This window comes from Dasypus novemcinctus, chromosome 3, assembly GCF_030445035.2.
Source record: "Dasypus novemcinctus isolate mDasNov1 chromosome 3, mDasNov1.1.hap2, whole genome shotgun sequence".
In the NCBI taxonomy this organism is placed as follows: Eukaryota; Metazoa; Chordata; class Mammalia; order Cingulata; family Dasypodidae; genus Dasypus; species Dasypus novemcinctus.
Window position 1 is genome coordinate 103,512,018 of NC_080675.1, and position 15,790 is coordinate 103,527,807.

A 15,790-nucleotide genomic window follows, 5' to 3' on the forward strand; every position below is an offset into this window, starting at 1 on the left:
TAAAATAAGAAACGTGATGTAATACTATACATATGTGCTTCTTTCTTAACACATTGAGTAATAATCCAGTACATCAAAAATATAGGAAAGTTAAATTTTACTTTTTAAAGACATATCAGTGTGCAGGCTGTTGTTGTTTATCTTGAATAAGAACATTCAAGATAAACATTGTTTATCTTGAATAAGAACAATGTAGTATTTGATAAGGCAACACGCATATCATGTTGGACATCTAATTGAGTTGATTTTTTTCAATTCAAGCTCACGGACCCCCTGAAATCTTTCCACAGACTCCTGGCTAAGAACCCCTGCTTTAGAGGTTTCTTAGCCTGTGGGTGCAGGTGGAAGCACTGTCAGTGTATTCACCTCAGGAAATCTTAGAAAATTCTAATATTAGCTGTAAAATTTTGCATGTATGTGCATATTTTTAGAGAATTATTTAAGGCAGGTTACCAAGGGTATGCATCAGAAGTACTTGTGCAACTTTTAAAAAATATTGCTGTGGGCTCCCTACTGAATTATTCTTTAAAGTTAGGGATAGGGAAACGGACTTTGGCCCGGTGGTTAGGGCGTCCGTCTACCACATGGGAGGCCCGCGGTTCAAACCCCCGGCCTCCTTGACCCGTGTGGGGCTGGCCCATGCGCAGTGCTGGTGCGCGCGGGGAGTGCCGTGCCACACAGGGGTGTCCCCCGCGTAGGGGAGCCCCACGCGAAGGAGTGCACCCATAAGGAGAGCCGCCCAGCGCGAAGGAGGGAGCAGCCTGCTGAGGAATGGCGCCGCCCACACTTCCCGTGCCGCTGACGACAACAGAAGCAGACAAAGAAACAAGACGAAGCAAAAAGACACAGAAAACAGACAACCGGGGGAGGGGAGGGGAATTAAATAAATAAAAATAAATCTTTAAAAAAAATAAAATAAAATAAAGTTAGGGATAGATAGATTTATATATACATTAACTTCAGGGCCTGACATATATTGAACATAAGTAAACATTAAAGAAATAATAAAGGAGGAACTTGTGTTTAGGGCATAATCTAAAATCTCCTATGTGGTATCAGAGTGCAAGTGAGGAAATCACTGATTTCCTCTCTTATATAAATGAAGGCATAGCATCTATTTTTCCTTCTTTGGATATAATAGGGAGAATCAGAGAGAGGATTATTTTTTCAAGGTAGACAAAAGCTTTGGCGAACTAGCTGAAGAATGAAAGAAAAATGTATTAAGCTAAGAAAAGTTAGATGTATATAGTTCAATTTTGGTTCCTCTGGCTGCTTAGGGTTGTGTTTGACCAGTAATTTGGTTCCAAATTTTTAATCTTCTATAAATTTGGAAATCAGATATCACTATTATATAGTAATGATTTCTTAACCTGGAAATTTAATGCATGGTTATTGATATGGCAAATGGGGGGAATGACATGTGACTATGCCAAAAACTATATGCAATATTATTATAACTGGTTGAGACTAAAGAAAGAACAAAAAAAGCCTTGATTCCCTAGAATGCCCTGTCTTGGTGTTTCCTGAATATTTAAGATTTTAAATTTCAAAAATTAGAACTATATATTGTGCTTCACTGTAAGCCTCTTACTTAGAGTGAAGCTTCTGTTTATGTATTTGTAAGGAAACGATCGGACTCTTGCTTTTTGTGTTTTCTATTTGTTACTTTTGTTTTTTTTTTTAGATATTTAAGAGATTATGGCATCTGAAACCCACAATGTTAAAAAACGTAACTTTTGTAATAATATTGAGGATCATTCCGTTGATCTTCCTAGAAAAAGGATCTCTAATTTCACTATTAAGAACATGAAGGAGGTAAGTTCATGATTTCTAGGTAACAACCAGTAAGATAATTTAAACCTGTCATGGCTATGAAAGTTCTGGCTAAATTATCTAAACATTGGGAAAGTAATATTCTGCTTTATCTCTTAGAGTTAAGTAGAATTAATAAAATATTAAACTACTTATATTCTTAAAGTTCTAAAAATTATTTTGATAGGACATAATTTTGGTATTTTACTTTAATAAAAACACAGAGGTGCTTTATGTTGAGCATTGCAAGGCTAATTAGCACTGATAGAATTTCTTTTAAACCATATTAAAATTCAAATCAATTTTTAAGCACCCTGTAAGTATGTGACTAATGGCATGGAAAATAGGGAAATAGATATGTTGCTTTGCCAAAATACTTAAATAAAATGTTACTATTATGATGGAAACTACAGATTAGAACAGAAAAGACTTTTATCTGAAAATTTTAACTGTTGAATTTTAGATTTATCACTATCAATCACAGAGTTTGCATAACTACATTTAATAATATAAATATATTGCAACTATCTCTTTTCATTTTCAGGTTAAGAAATCTCCAAAACAGTTGGCTGCTTATATAAATAGGTAAGAATTACTTTAAAGTTTGTGGGAAACAGCAAATATTGAAACATTAGTAAGGGTAAAAGGGGAAAAACTAAATATTCTCTTTTATTGTAACAGTTGCTTTATAATGAAACCGCTCCTGTGTGCCAGGCACTGTGCTAAAAAACACATTATTTATATTATTTGTAATCCTTACAGCAATCCTCCTAGGGTAGGTATCATTACCCCTAATACTTGATGAGAAAAGTAAAACTCAGAGAAGTTAAGTGATTTTAATGGTCTTAGAGCTAGAAAGTAGTTAAAAATGCTTATGTCATATGACCATTGACTGAATAACAACTTTTGATCGTTGATGTTGGTAAATAATATTCAATTTAAGCCCAGCTATAAATTACTTGACTGTATCAAGACCTTTTATAGGCCATAGCTGAGTTGCAGCAATTTCCCCACTTAAAAATTTAAAAATACCAAATATATGACACCACAGTTATATGTGATCATGGGCTGATTAGTCATTAATTCCTAGCGATGTCTTATTTAAGAGGAATGAATGGGCCAATTTAGGTGAGATGGCCCTGAAGAAGGAGCCAGATACCATTTATAGTTTCAGTTTAGAAATCTGCCACAGTTAATGGTCCCGGAGATAGAAGGACAGAACCCTAGCAGGTTGCTGGTTTCTCAAAGGTTGGTGATTATGGAAAGATAAAAGATGTGGTTAGCATGTTGACAAGGACTTCGCATAAGAAAGGTGCTATGTACGATAAGGATTTCTTGTCTTATATAATATTGATAATATATAATACATAAAAATATTCATGGGGAATATAAATGTATGCTCAGTAAAACATATACTGTCTTGTGTGATATTAATGTACACACTCATGTATAATGTAGTTTCGTGTAATCAGCAGTGTACATGTATAATTTAAGACATTGTTTTACTGTACATGTTTATATTCCTCATGAATATTCTCTATATACTACATACTTATATGCTTATATAAGACATTATAAATTTTACTGTGCATACATTTATATTCCCCATGAATATTCTCAGGTCTGCGAAACTCCAAAGCCAAGGTGATTTTTACTAAACCACTGGTTTTCAAAGTGGTCTTAGGACTTCCTGAGATCCTTTTAGGATATTTGTGGGGTCAAAAGTATTTTCATAATAATACTAAGGCATTATTCACTTTACACATTTTCATTCTCTTTTTTTCAAAGGCTACATGACATTTGATATCACAGTAGACCAAATGCAGAAGCATATATAAGAATCTGGTTATCTTCTGTTCAGCCAGATATTAGAGGTTTGCAAAAATGTAAAATAGTGCCATTCTTCTCACTTTTTTTTTTTTCATTTTGGAAAATACAGATTTAAAACAATATTTTATATACATATGTAATAAGTCTATTATTTTTTAAATCAATATAATTTTTAATTTTCTCAGTTTTAGTCTCTAATGCAGTGTATTTTAACAGCTAATACCCACATAAAAAAAGTTCTTCATTGGCGTTCTCAAAAACCTTTATGAGTACAAAGGATACTGAGACCAAAAAGTCAAAACAGCTATATTAAACCATGAAAGTTGCTATATTGTGTTTTATCTTACTCAAACAAAAATTAAATGTTTCAGTTTAATAAAAATAAATATATTCATACTTATGTAGTTTATGTATCATTTTGTTAAAAAAAGATTAGGTCGTTAGAAATTGTTACAATATTCTTACTCCTGAAATGGCCTTTAATATTTCAATTTAAAAGCATCTAGTTATTGTGTCTCTCTTCATTTTCATTTGCTGTAAAGCATCATCATTTTCATTGTTTTCCAGATAGTTTCTAATTTCCCTTTTGCTTTCCTCTTTGATCTAAGAGTTAAAATTTTAAAAAATTATTCTGTTTGCTTCTAATTTTAGTGGATTATGATCGCAAAATTCAGCCTGTTGAATCTGTTTGAAAACTTTTAATGGTTTTCATGTGTTTCCTTTTAATCTAAGAAAAATTAATTCTTTTTACAGAACAGTTGGACAAGCTGTGAAAAGTACAGATAAACTGTATAAGGTGATCTATCGCAGAAAGAAAGTTCATCATCCTTCTCCAAATCCTTATTACAGAAGAAAACAGTCCCCAAGAAGTGGGGGCTGTGACATGGCAAATAAAGAAAATGAAGTGGCTTGTGCCAGCCACCTACCTGAAAAATTACGCCATGATAGTCGAACATATTTGGTTAACTCCAGTGATTCTGGTTCTTCACAGACAGAAAGCCCATCATCAAAATATAGTGGGTTTTTTTCTGAGGTAAATGATTTCTATAAGTTTAACTTTATTCCTTTACACTTATTGTTTGCTCTTTGCTATTTTCTGAGTCCATGGAATATAGATTCATTTAAGTGATTATTACTCCCTGGGACAATTTTCTAGATTTATTACATTTGAAGCAGTAACTTATTCTGTTTCTCTAAGTTATTCATATCTAAGGTAGAATGAAATGGTTGGCAAACTACTGTAAGTATCCAGAATAGCAAGTTGGCTAATAGAGATTTAAAGAAAGAAGGAAAGAAGAAAAAAAGGAAAAATCGTAACTAAAAAGTAGACTAAAGGCCAATTTTCTTGGTACAATTTTCTAGGCTCCCAAAGTTGTTTAGTTAAAGTTTGGTCAGGTATACCTAGTAAGGCTTACTGTTCTCCTGGCACAGGCAAAACTGATACTTGAAACAGATTCAAGAGAATTTTTGTCAGTGATAGAAATATTCTAAGACTGAATTGTGATGATAGTTGTATAACTCTCTAAATTTACTAGAAATCATTAACTAAAAGTAATACCTTCAGTGGGTGAATTTTATGGTATATAAATTATACCCCAGTAAAGCTGTTTTAAAAATTTTGATAATTTGAAGGAATGGTTTGATAATTTACAAACACTCACATGAGTTTATAATTATCATTATTACAACATGTTAATTGTATATGTTTTAAAACCAAGAGAAAAAAATTATCCATTATCTCAACATATGGAAATAACAATATTAAATTCTTAATGTCCTTTTTTTGGTATACTGTGCATATTATAAGATAACTTGATTTTTGTATTTAAAAAATTGTAGGTGTTTTTCCATGTGATTAAATAATTCTACAATTATTTTAAATGGATATATGGCATTACATTAAATGAATATACCTTAAATTTTTTACACTGATTTGGTAAACTTAGTGTTGTTTGTATCTGGTGTGACAGCTTGAAAAGCATTTTCTGTGACCTAAAAGCAGAAAAAAAAAGTCTTTGTTATTTAAAGTATTTTGTGAGTGAATGAAAATGAGCATCATATTTAGGATAATAATTACTGATAAATAAGATGAAAGAAAGGTAGAAAAGAAACTTTGTAACTAAAACATAATGAAATGATGTGAAGAAAGATTCCAGTTCCAATTGAAAATATTCTTTCTTAACCAACACTTTCATGTAGTTACAGAAATGATGAGGTGAACACAAATGAAATAATTGTAGAAACTAGAGGCCTGCCATTCTTATTTGCTGTAGTTATGTTCTATAAAGTTTCTGTGAACAATGAATTAGTGATTAATTTCCCTAGGGAAAATAAAGGACTAGGTTCCCGTGCGTCTCTGGTCACATTTTGTCATCCAGTCAATATATATCTTTTGCGTCTTTTTTAAATTTGTGTACAGTGATTCCTTAGGAATTTATTTTACCAACCTTTTAGAGACTCCTCCATTTAACCCCATCTAGAAATAGTATCACTGTCTTTAGAACATTTTAGAGCAACATTTAAACATTAAACAAAACCTCCAAATATAAGTGTAAGGAAGTTTAATCATAAATCATGTTTAAACAGTGAAATCACTAACAAAAAGCACAAAAAAATGTGAAAAATGTGTTACTAAATATCTTACAAAAAAGGATACTTGTTTGCCTTCAACTGGGAGCATGCATGTCAGGCAACTCAATTTTATCACTGTTTTGTGTACATTTATAAAAGACCATTGAAAGCATAATAAGTACTGATTTGGGGGTTACAAATAAATTCTAGTGAGTAGATAAATTCACAAATACAAATCCATGAATAATAAGGATTGACTGTAGAATGTACATTATTAGAAAGAAAAGATGACGATATAACCCAGAAATCCAACCTAGATTGGGACCTATGTTGGTTCTTCAGTTGAACTGAGGGAATAAACCTGAGAATAAATGCTTAAAGAAATAGTATCAGTTACGCATTTGAATCACTGTCATACTGAGACATTTTTTTCAGGGCCCTCTTTTACTTTGATCTCTCATTTTCATATCCTTTCAAAAAACCTTCCTTAATCTCTCATTTAAGTTACAAGTTTATTGATAATTCCTTTTTTGTTTCAAACCCTTTTTTTCCTGGTTCTCAGCAAAAAAGTTATAGTATACACAGAGAAACAGGAAAAGAAGAATGTGCCAGAAACTATCCCTGAGGAAATTCATACGTTGAAACTATTAGTCAGAGACTTTAAATCAACTGTCTTAAATATTTCAGTGAGCTAAAACAATCCATATACAAAGAACTAAAGGAAATTAGAAAACTTGGTCTTGAACAAAATGAAGAGATAGCACAATTTTGAAGTTGCAAAGTCCAGTAATTGAAATGGAAAACACATAAATGAATTCAACAATGATTTGAATAGATGGAAAAAAAGGATCAGTAAACCTGAAGGCAAGACAATTGCCATTATCCAGTGTGAGGAGCAGGAAAAAAAAAAAATGAAGAAAATTGAACAGAGCCTGAGAGACCTGTGAGGCACCTTCAAGCCTACCATACATACATAGCATTGGAGTCAGAAAGAGGAGAGAGAGAAAAGGCCAGAAAAGTATTTAAAGAAATAATGGCCAGGAATTTCCCTAATCTGATGAAAGACATGGATATATACATCCAGGATGCTCAAAATACTCCAAGCAAGATAAACTAAGAGATTTACATCAAGACACATTAGAGTGAAATTGTCACAGTCCAAAGACAGAGGGTTTTGGAAGCATCAATAGAGAAGCAATTTGTCACATACCAGGGATCATGAGCAAGGTTAACAGCAGATTTCTCATCAAAAACCATGGAGTAGGAAGTGGATGTGGCTCAAGTGATTGAGTTCCTGCCTACCACACAGGAGGTCCCTGGTTTGGTTCCCGGTGCCTCCGAAAGAAGACAGCTGGCACAGCGGGCACGGTAAGCTGATACAACAATAAACACAAAAAGAAAAACATAAGAGACACAGCAGAAACAGGGAGCAGAAGTTCCCAGTGCTGCCTAAATAAAACAGTGAGCTGATGCAATGGCAGGCATGGCGAGCTGACACAACATGATTACACAACAAGAGATATGGGGAGGAAAAACATAATGAGAGTCTCAAAAAAGCAGGGAGCAGGAGTGGCTCAAGCAATTAGGTACCTCACTCCCACATCGGAGGTCCTGGGTTTGGGTCCTGGTGCCTCCTAAAGAATCAAGGAAGATGAACAGACACAGCAAGTGCAAACAATGAGAGGGGTGGGGTGAAATAAATAAATAAATCTTTAAAAAACAAAACAAGAAATAGAAGGTAACTTCCTCAATACAGTAAAGGGCATTTATGAACAATCCACAGCAAATATACTCAGTGGTAAAAGACTGAAAGCTTTTCCCCTAAGATCAGGAGTAAGACACGGATACCCACTGTCACCACTGTTATCCCACATTGTACTGGAAGTTCTAGCCAGAGCAAACAGGCAAAGACTAAAAGGCATCCAAATTGGAAAAGAAGTCATCACTTCTTTTTTTCTATTTGCAGATGACTTAATCCTATATATAGTAATTCCCGAAAAATCCTCAAGAAAGGTACTAGGACCAATAAACTAATTCAGCAAAGTTGCAGGGTATAAAATGAATACACAAAAGTCACTTGGATGTGTATAGACCAAGAGTGAATAATCAGAAGAGGAAAATTAAGAAAACAATTTCATTTAAAATAACATCTAAAAGAATAAAATAGGAATAAATTTACCCAAGGAGGTGGAGAACTTGTACATTGAAAACTATAAAACATCATTGAAAGAAATAAAAGAAGGCCTAAATAAATGGAAATACATCCCATGTTCATAAATTGGAAGATTTAATACTGTTAAAGTGGCAACACTGCCAAAGCAATCTATAAATCCAGTGTAATCCTGTCAAAATTCCAGCAGCCTCTTTGCAGAAATGGAAAAGCTGATCTTCACATTCATATGGAGTTGCAAAGGGCCCAAGAGCCAAAGCAACCTTGAAAATGAAACATAATCTCTTCCTGATTTTGAAACTTACTATAAGGCTACAGTAATTAAAACAATTTGGTACTGAGACAAGGATAGACATAGAAACCAGTAGAATAGAATTTAGAGTCCAGAGATAAATCCACACATCTATGGCCAGTTGATTTTTGACAAGGGTGCTAAGTCCATTCAATGGGAAAATAGTAGTCTCTTCAACAAATGTTTCTGGGACAATTGGAAATCCACATGCAAAAGAATGAATGTGGACCCCTCCCTTTCACCATATAGAAAAGTTAATTCTATATAACCCAGCAGTTCCACTCCTGGGTATATACCCAAAAGAAACAATGAAGGCAGGGATTCAGACAGATATTTATAAACCAGTGTTAATCGCAGCATTATTCACTATAGTCAAAAGGTATAAACAAGTCAAGTGTCCATTAACAGGTGAATGGATAAACAAATTGTGACATATCCATACAATGGAATATTATTCAGCCATAAAAAGAAGTGAAATTCTGGTACATGCTACAACACGGATGAAGACATCACAATGAGTAAAATAAGCCAGTCATAAAAGTACAAATATTGTATGATTTTGCTCATTTGGAATACTTAGAATAAGCAAATTCAAAGAGACAGAAAGCAGAAGAGTTGTTACCAGGGATAGGAGAGGGGATGGGAATTATTTAAAAAGTATGACTTTTAGTTTGGAATGATGAAAATTGTCTGGAAATAGTGGTGAAAATTAAACAGTATCGTCAGTGTACCTAATGTCAAAGAATTGTCCACTTGAAATGGTTAAAATGACTTTTGTTATGTATATTTTACCACAATTTAAAATAAATTTAAGTTAAATAAATAAATTTAAGTTAAATAAAAAAATATTAGGATTTAAAAAGAGAAATTGTACCAAATTAGAAAAAAGCATTGGGAAAAAATAAACAGGTCCTAAATGTGTTCAGATCATGATTATTTTTTTACTGTTTTCGTTTGCAGTAATCTTTTTTGTGGTTCAGAAAGAGGAGTAACTTCTACGTAATTGAAATGTCTGCAGGGATGAGTTGATTGAGGAAAAAAAATGTCTTCATATAATGTTTCAGTGCTTTTGAACTAATTAGATTTTTCACCTTGTAGGTTTCTCAGGACCATGAAACAATGGCACAGGTTTTGTTCAGCAGGAATTTGAGACTGAATGTAGCTTTAACTTTCTGGAGGAAGAGAAATATAAGTGAACTTGTAGCCTATTTGGTGAGGCAAGTGTTACCTTTTATACTTTCTGTTCAATAAAACTAATTTTCAGTGTGATGTCTAGAAGTGCCTTTTCTTTTTTATGTTTTTATTGGCTAATATTTTAAGCTCCCTATTTTAACTTCAGTTGAGACAGTATGGTTTAAATTATATTCACCAGTCTGAGAGTAACCAAAATACAGAAACCCATCTGTTTTATCCTCATTTTCGGTTTTAGATTATATAAAGCTGTTACCTTCTCTAATTAAGATTCTTACTTGTAAAACTAACAGATACCAGTATGGGAAAACAAATCTTAAAAAACAAACAAACATGGGATTTATGAAAATTACCTTCTTCATCTTATTCAATCTCTGCCTAAATGTTACTTTATTGGAGAGGCCTTCCTGGACCATCTTATTTATAAAAAACATTTCTTCACTCCCTGTTTGCCTTTCTTGCTTTATTTTTTTCTCTATACCATCTACCACCACCAATATACTCTGTTTTCTTGTTTATTTGTTTATTGTCTATCTCCACCCTTCCACATACCTTACGCTCACATACACACTGGAATGCAAGTTCTATGAGGCATGCATTTTTGTCTCTTCATTCACTAGTATATTACTAGCACCTGGCTCATCATAGGCACTCTAATTATTTGTTGAATGAATGAATTTCTTAAAAGCAGTGTGAAGATCATAATATGAAAGTAAATAAGGAAATGAGCTTTTTAGGTAATGCTGTTCTTTTTGTACTCACAGGATAGAAGATCTTGGAGTTGTGGTAGATTGCCTTCCTGTGCTCACTAATAGGTAAGAAGAATATTTTTCAGGAAAAAGTCAGTTTGTAGAAGGAAAAATTGTGGCCTGTTCATATTGTTATAATTTAGTATTTCTTTATTTTAGTTTACAGGAAGGAAAACAATACATCTCACTTGGCTGCTGCGTAGACTTGTTGCCTCTAGTCAAATCACTACTTAAAAGCAAATTTGAAGAGTAAGTGCTAATCTGAATTTCAGTTCATTTTCTCTTTCAATACCCTTGATTTTGTGCCTTGGGCTCCAAGAATCATACATAGTTTCTGTTTTCAAGGAATTTAGTCTGACTAGGAAAGCAATGGGAAAAATCTAAAGAACTGTTTCAAAAAACATTTATAAACACATTTATTAAAACATTTTGGTGAAGTTGATCATGAAAGTAATGAAGTAAATTTTTAAGAAGGGGAAAGATCAGAGTGTATGTGTGTGTGTGTGTGTTTTAAAGGGGATTTGGGAATATTGTTTTTAAAGTCTTCATGGATAAAAGCACTTGAATTTTGTAACAAAATATCATTCCAGATATGTAATAGTTGGTTTAAACTGGCTTCAAGCAGTCATAAAAAGGTGGTGGTCAGAACTATCATCCAAAACAGAAATTAAAAATGATGGGTGAGTATACCTTTGAAAATAAAACTTTTTTCAGTAAAGCAGCTTGAGGGTAATGGAAAAGTTTTAGTAATGATGGATGGTGGTGATGGTAGTACAACATTGTAATGTAATTAACACCACTGAATTATACATTTGAATTATATACTTAAAATGGGTTGTTTATGTTGTATATGTGTTACCACAATCAAAATTTTTTTAAAAACCACCCATTCCCCCCGAAAAGAAAAGCAGCTTGATTAAACTAGGTGGTAAGTTATTTTACTCCATAATCATCAGTATATAAAATATTTACTCTGTTGATTTTCATAGAAATGTAAAATTGGGTCACTGTTCATATATGAGAATCACACATGAAAATTGAATTTCAGACCCCAGTAACTCCGTGTATCTCTTCTGATAGAACTATACCTCTTTATTTCAAAAGGAAAGCATGACAGTAGTTTAACCTTCATATCCATTTTAATCAGTAGGAGACAAGAGATGGCCCTTAATGAAATAAGAGTTGAGGCGCAAGAATAAAGGCATCCTGCAGGGTTCTTTGGCCGCCTAGACATTTACCTGAGAGTCCATTATTAATGATTACAGTTTTAAAAACTGTATTATAATCATCATAATTTGAGTACTGCCATAGTGTGAAAATGTGATTTAGAACAGCCAGATTATCATGAGGCCACAAAAAAAATCTCAACAGTTTCCTTAAAATCCATAATTTCCATTCTAGCTCTAAAAATTACCCACCTCAAAAACAATAAGAAATTAATTTTAAAAAAAGAAAAAAAAAATTTACCCACGTCATACCCAAGAACAGGTTGTCCAAATTCCTAGTTGTTTTCTTACAAGCTTTGACAACTAAAGTAACATTTAGTTACCATGATTGACATGTACTATCTTATCTTAATTGATTTTCATAGTATATTTTTCTCCTGATAAATACTTGAAAATTTAAAAGCTGTTTTCATGTACTACCAAAGTCTATGTCCTAATATAGTTACATTCTTTTTTTTCCTCCTAGAAATATTCAGATTTTAAAACAACAATTAAGTGGATTGTGGGATCAGGAAAACCATCTTACTTTGGTTCCAGGATATACCGGCAATATAGCTAAGGTAATCTATATTTAAACTTAAAAATTATGCATTAAAAATTAGAAATAGTACATTACTATTATGTATCTATAAATGAACTATTTCACATCTCTAGACAAAATAATTCAATACTATTCTAATATAGTAAATAAGAGATGAAAATCAATTTCATATGTGCAAATGCTTACAGTTCTCTGGGTATGAGTATGACCTAGGCAGAGAGCACATTGAGTATTTTTCAGATACAACCCTAGAAATGCTGTGATAGAGGGTATGTAATGACTCCTAATTCCAAATAGAGAAAAATATTTGAAAACAAAGTTGAAAATCAGAGTATGAAAGGCATCAGGAAGGAACAGTTGAAGGACACAATAAAATGGTTTTGGAGTATTCATTTCGGCTTTACTTTTACTCATGTTATGCTTTTTGAGAAGGTAAACTATTTATATCACAGTATCAAAATAACATTGGTTTTTATTGATTTATATATCTCTTAAAGGAAAAGGTACATTACTATTTTGGATTTTAATATTTAAACTCCAGAAAACTTCGATAGTTAAATTATAATTGTTGGAGGAAAAAATGGTTGCTAAGAAATATTTCCTTCCTGTTTGGGGCATACTGTTATCATAAAAGGGCTTTTGCCAGAAATAAGCATTTTTCATTTTAAAAATATATATTCTAATAAAAGGAATTATGTCCTATACTTGTAATACAAGGAGATATGCCTGGATACTTCAAGAAAAGAAACAAAATGTTATATCAAGCAAGTGTGTTATACTGTGTAATTTTACTTTTGTAGAATTCGTGTGAATAGAAGTCAATTCTATTCTGGAAGATTGTTGTTTTAGTTATTTTTGTTCTTTTTGATAGTAAAAAAAATGAAATAAAATTGAAAATAGAATATTTTTAGAGCATGCAAAATATATAACCTTACTTTAAAGAGACTTTGTATTCTGGGTAAAAGACCTGAAAAATTATTTCCTTAGTAATTAGCCTTCAACTATAATTTTTTACAAAGGGAGAAGCTATATTGTGAATATGACCTTAAGATACTATGTTTATTAATGAAGACTGTATTGAGTGATTAAGTTTTATGTGAAATTTTATAAGCTATAATAAAGCCTCTACATTAAATTCTTAATTAACATAGTTTTTTGGAAGGTAGAAAACAGAAAGACAGGCTATGATAAGATTAGATAGAGTTATTATAGCTCTGAAGGAATTGCTGTGATTGATCTAATGATGTTAACTATGAAAACAGAATAATTGAGCACAGAATCAAAGTATCCACTCAGCACTTAGCTGCTATTTATTTGGACCTGCTTTGTGCTAAACAAATGCAGATTAAATGAGTAAAACACATCTTTTACCTTCAAAAAGGTCAAAAAAGGAAACTAAAACAAGTTTTAAATCAAGTGATAAAAAGGAAAATGGGTTACATATATGTATATTACTGTACTAGCTAATGAAATGTTTCTGTTTTATTCTCTAAGGATGTAGATGCTTATTTATTACAGTTGCATTGAGAGATTTCATCTTTTAAAGGAATGCTTGGTTATTCAAAATATCCCTGGACTATCTGATTTCCAAAAAAATGTCTCATCTGAGAACTGTGAACTGTGAAAGAAATCAAAATCATTTTTTTTCTTTTAAAAAGCTACGTAATGAAACCACTAACGAAACCCTAACAATCTACTTCACATTGAAGTGGAAAATATCCAACAGCAGCAGCTTCAACTTCAATGAGGTGAAAGTGCACTAAGAAGAGTGTTCGCCTTTGCTGCATTTGGGATTTATATGGTTATTTGGTAACATTGTTTAAGAACTACTGAGTCTTAATGCAGTCCTGCATATTGCATAAGAATATAATTTATACTATGTGAAAAAAATAAGACAGTGGAACTACAAAGACCAATCATCATTAATTTTTTTAAAGGTTGTGTTTTATAAGAAAACACATGTGTGCAGCTATTTTCTTATGTTGAAAAGACTGAAAGTTTAAAACTTCATAGCAAATCAATATTAAACATTTTTTTGTTCACACTGAGATACTGTGTTTGCAAAATGCCTTAATTATGAGTAAGCCAATGTGTTATATACCAGTAAATGTTCAAAAATTTAAAACCAACCATGTTTCTGGCATGAGAAAATCATGGAATTAAATCAGGAGTTTACATTCACGTAGGATGTTGATGTTTGAAACCTATTCCACACCATTTTTAAAACTTTAGAATATTTTTAGTATCTCTGATTTTTTTTTTGCCAGAATCATCATGTTATGTATGTATGTGTTATGCCTATATAAAATTTTAAAAGGTGAATATATATTTGTATGAATGCTTAACTGGAAATGTCCATGAAGTTGGCTAATTTATGTTCACTTTTTATTGTATATAGATTTCTAATATTTTCTGTTCTGTATCATTTAAGCTTCCTTCATTTAAGTAAATCACTAAATGTTTCTTTTTGCTTTTTTAAATTCTGATTTTATATGAATTCTAATTCTTTTTCACTACATATGTTTTAAGAATTACATACAATGCTTTAGAAATGTTTACAGTTAGTGCTGACCTGTATTTTAAATTCCAATGCTTTACTACCTCCTTCAATGGTTGGTATGAAATGCCAGCAGACTGTATGAGGTCTTTAAAAAAAATACAATTTTTAGTATCAATGAAACCAATTCTGAAATGTCTTAACAGCTGTATATCTTGCCTGTTTTGAAAGTGATTGGGGTTTAATACCACTACTGGGTGGTTTGTATATCATTTCATTTTTAATAAGCCTGACAGGCATCTGAGCAAAGATTATTAATAATCAAATTTCTTGACAGTAATTCTTCAGGCACTTGAATGTAAATCCTTAGCATTTGCCCATTTAGTGACTACTGATGTGATACCAACAAGCATCTTTGCTGCTTTAAAAATGTTATATTTAACTCAGTTCTATTTTTGTGTGGCTGTGCTTCATATAGCTAAGTATTCCCTGCAGTGAAAACCAGTTGTAGTAGTTGGTTATTTTCTTAAGTCTTTAGATTAGAATCATTTCAGGTTAATGCACTTCTGTGATTCTAGAGATTTTTCAGTAGGTGGGAATTTGAATCGGGAACCTGCATTATCTCTTGTGAGACCTCAAGCTGATGAAATATAACCTTTCTTTTTTCCTATTCCTTTAGTTATTGCTATTTTATCTAACAGTTTGAACCAGATAACTTGGTTGGAGCATGGTGCTAATGAAACTAAGGACAAGAGTTTGATCTTTTTACGGGTTTATTAACTTTAGACACACATACAAACTTTATTCCATACCTATGAATGGCACCTTTCCTCAAATACCCATCTCACAAATTCAGTTCTTGGTCACAAGGAAGATGTTTTGTGTAACTTAGCATAAACCCTTCACCCAAA

General features: G+C 32.2%; 1 protein-coding gene across 1 annotated transcript in view; it reads left to right on the top strand.

Moving 5' to 3' along the window:
* The window catches only part of KATNBL1 (katanin regulatory subunit B1 like 1), a 49,987-nt gene extending 34,438 nt beyond the window's left edge, over positions 1-15,549 (top strand). The window contains exons 2-10 of the mRNA XM_004455348.5: positions 1,685-1,815; positions 2,357-2,397; positions 4,396-4,675; positions 9,774-9,892; positions 10,631-10,681; positions 10,775-10,864; positions 11,206-11,295; positions 12,308-12,401; positions 13,877-15,549. Coding sequence (XP_004455405.1) covers positions 1,699-1,815; positions 2,357-2,397; positions 4,396-4,675; positions 9,774-9,892; positions 10,631-10,681; positions 10,775-10,864; positions 11,206-11,295; positions 12,308-12,401; positions 13,877-13,909 — 915 coding nt within the window. The 5' untranslated portion in view covers positions 1,685-1,698 and the 3' untranslated portion in view covers positions 13,910-15,549. The remainder of the gene's footprint in view (positions 1-1,684; positions 1,816-2,356; positions 2,398-4,395; positions 4,676-9,773; positions 9,893-10,630; positions 10,682-10,774; positions 10,865-11,205; positions 11,296-12,307; positions 12,402-13,876) is intronic.
* The last annotated feature ends 241 nt before the right edge of the window (positions 15,550-15,790 follow it).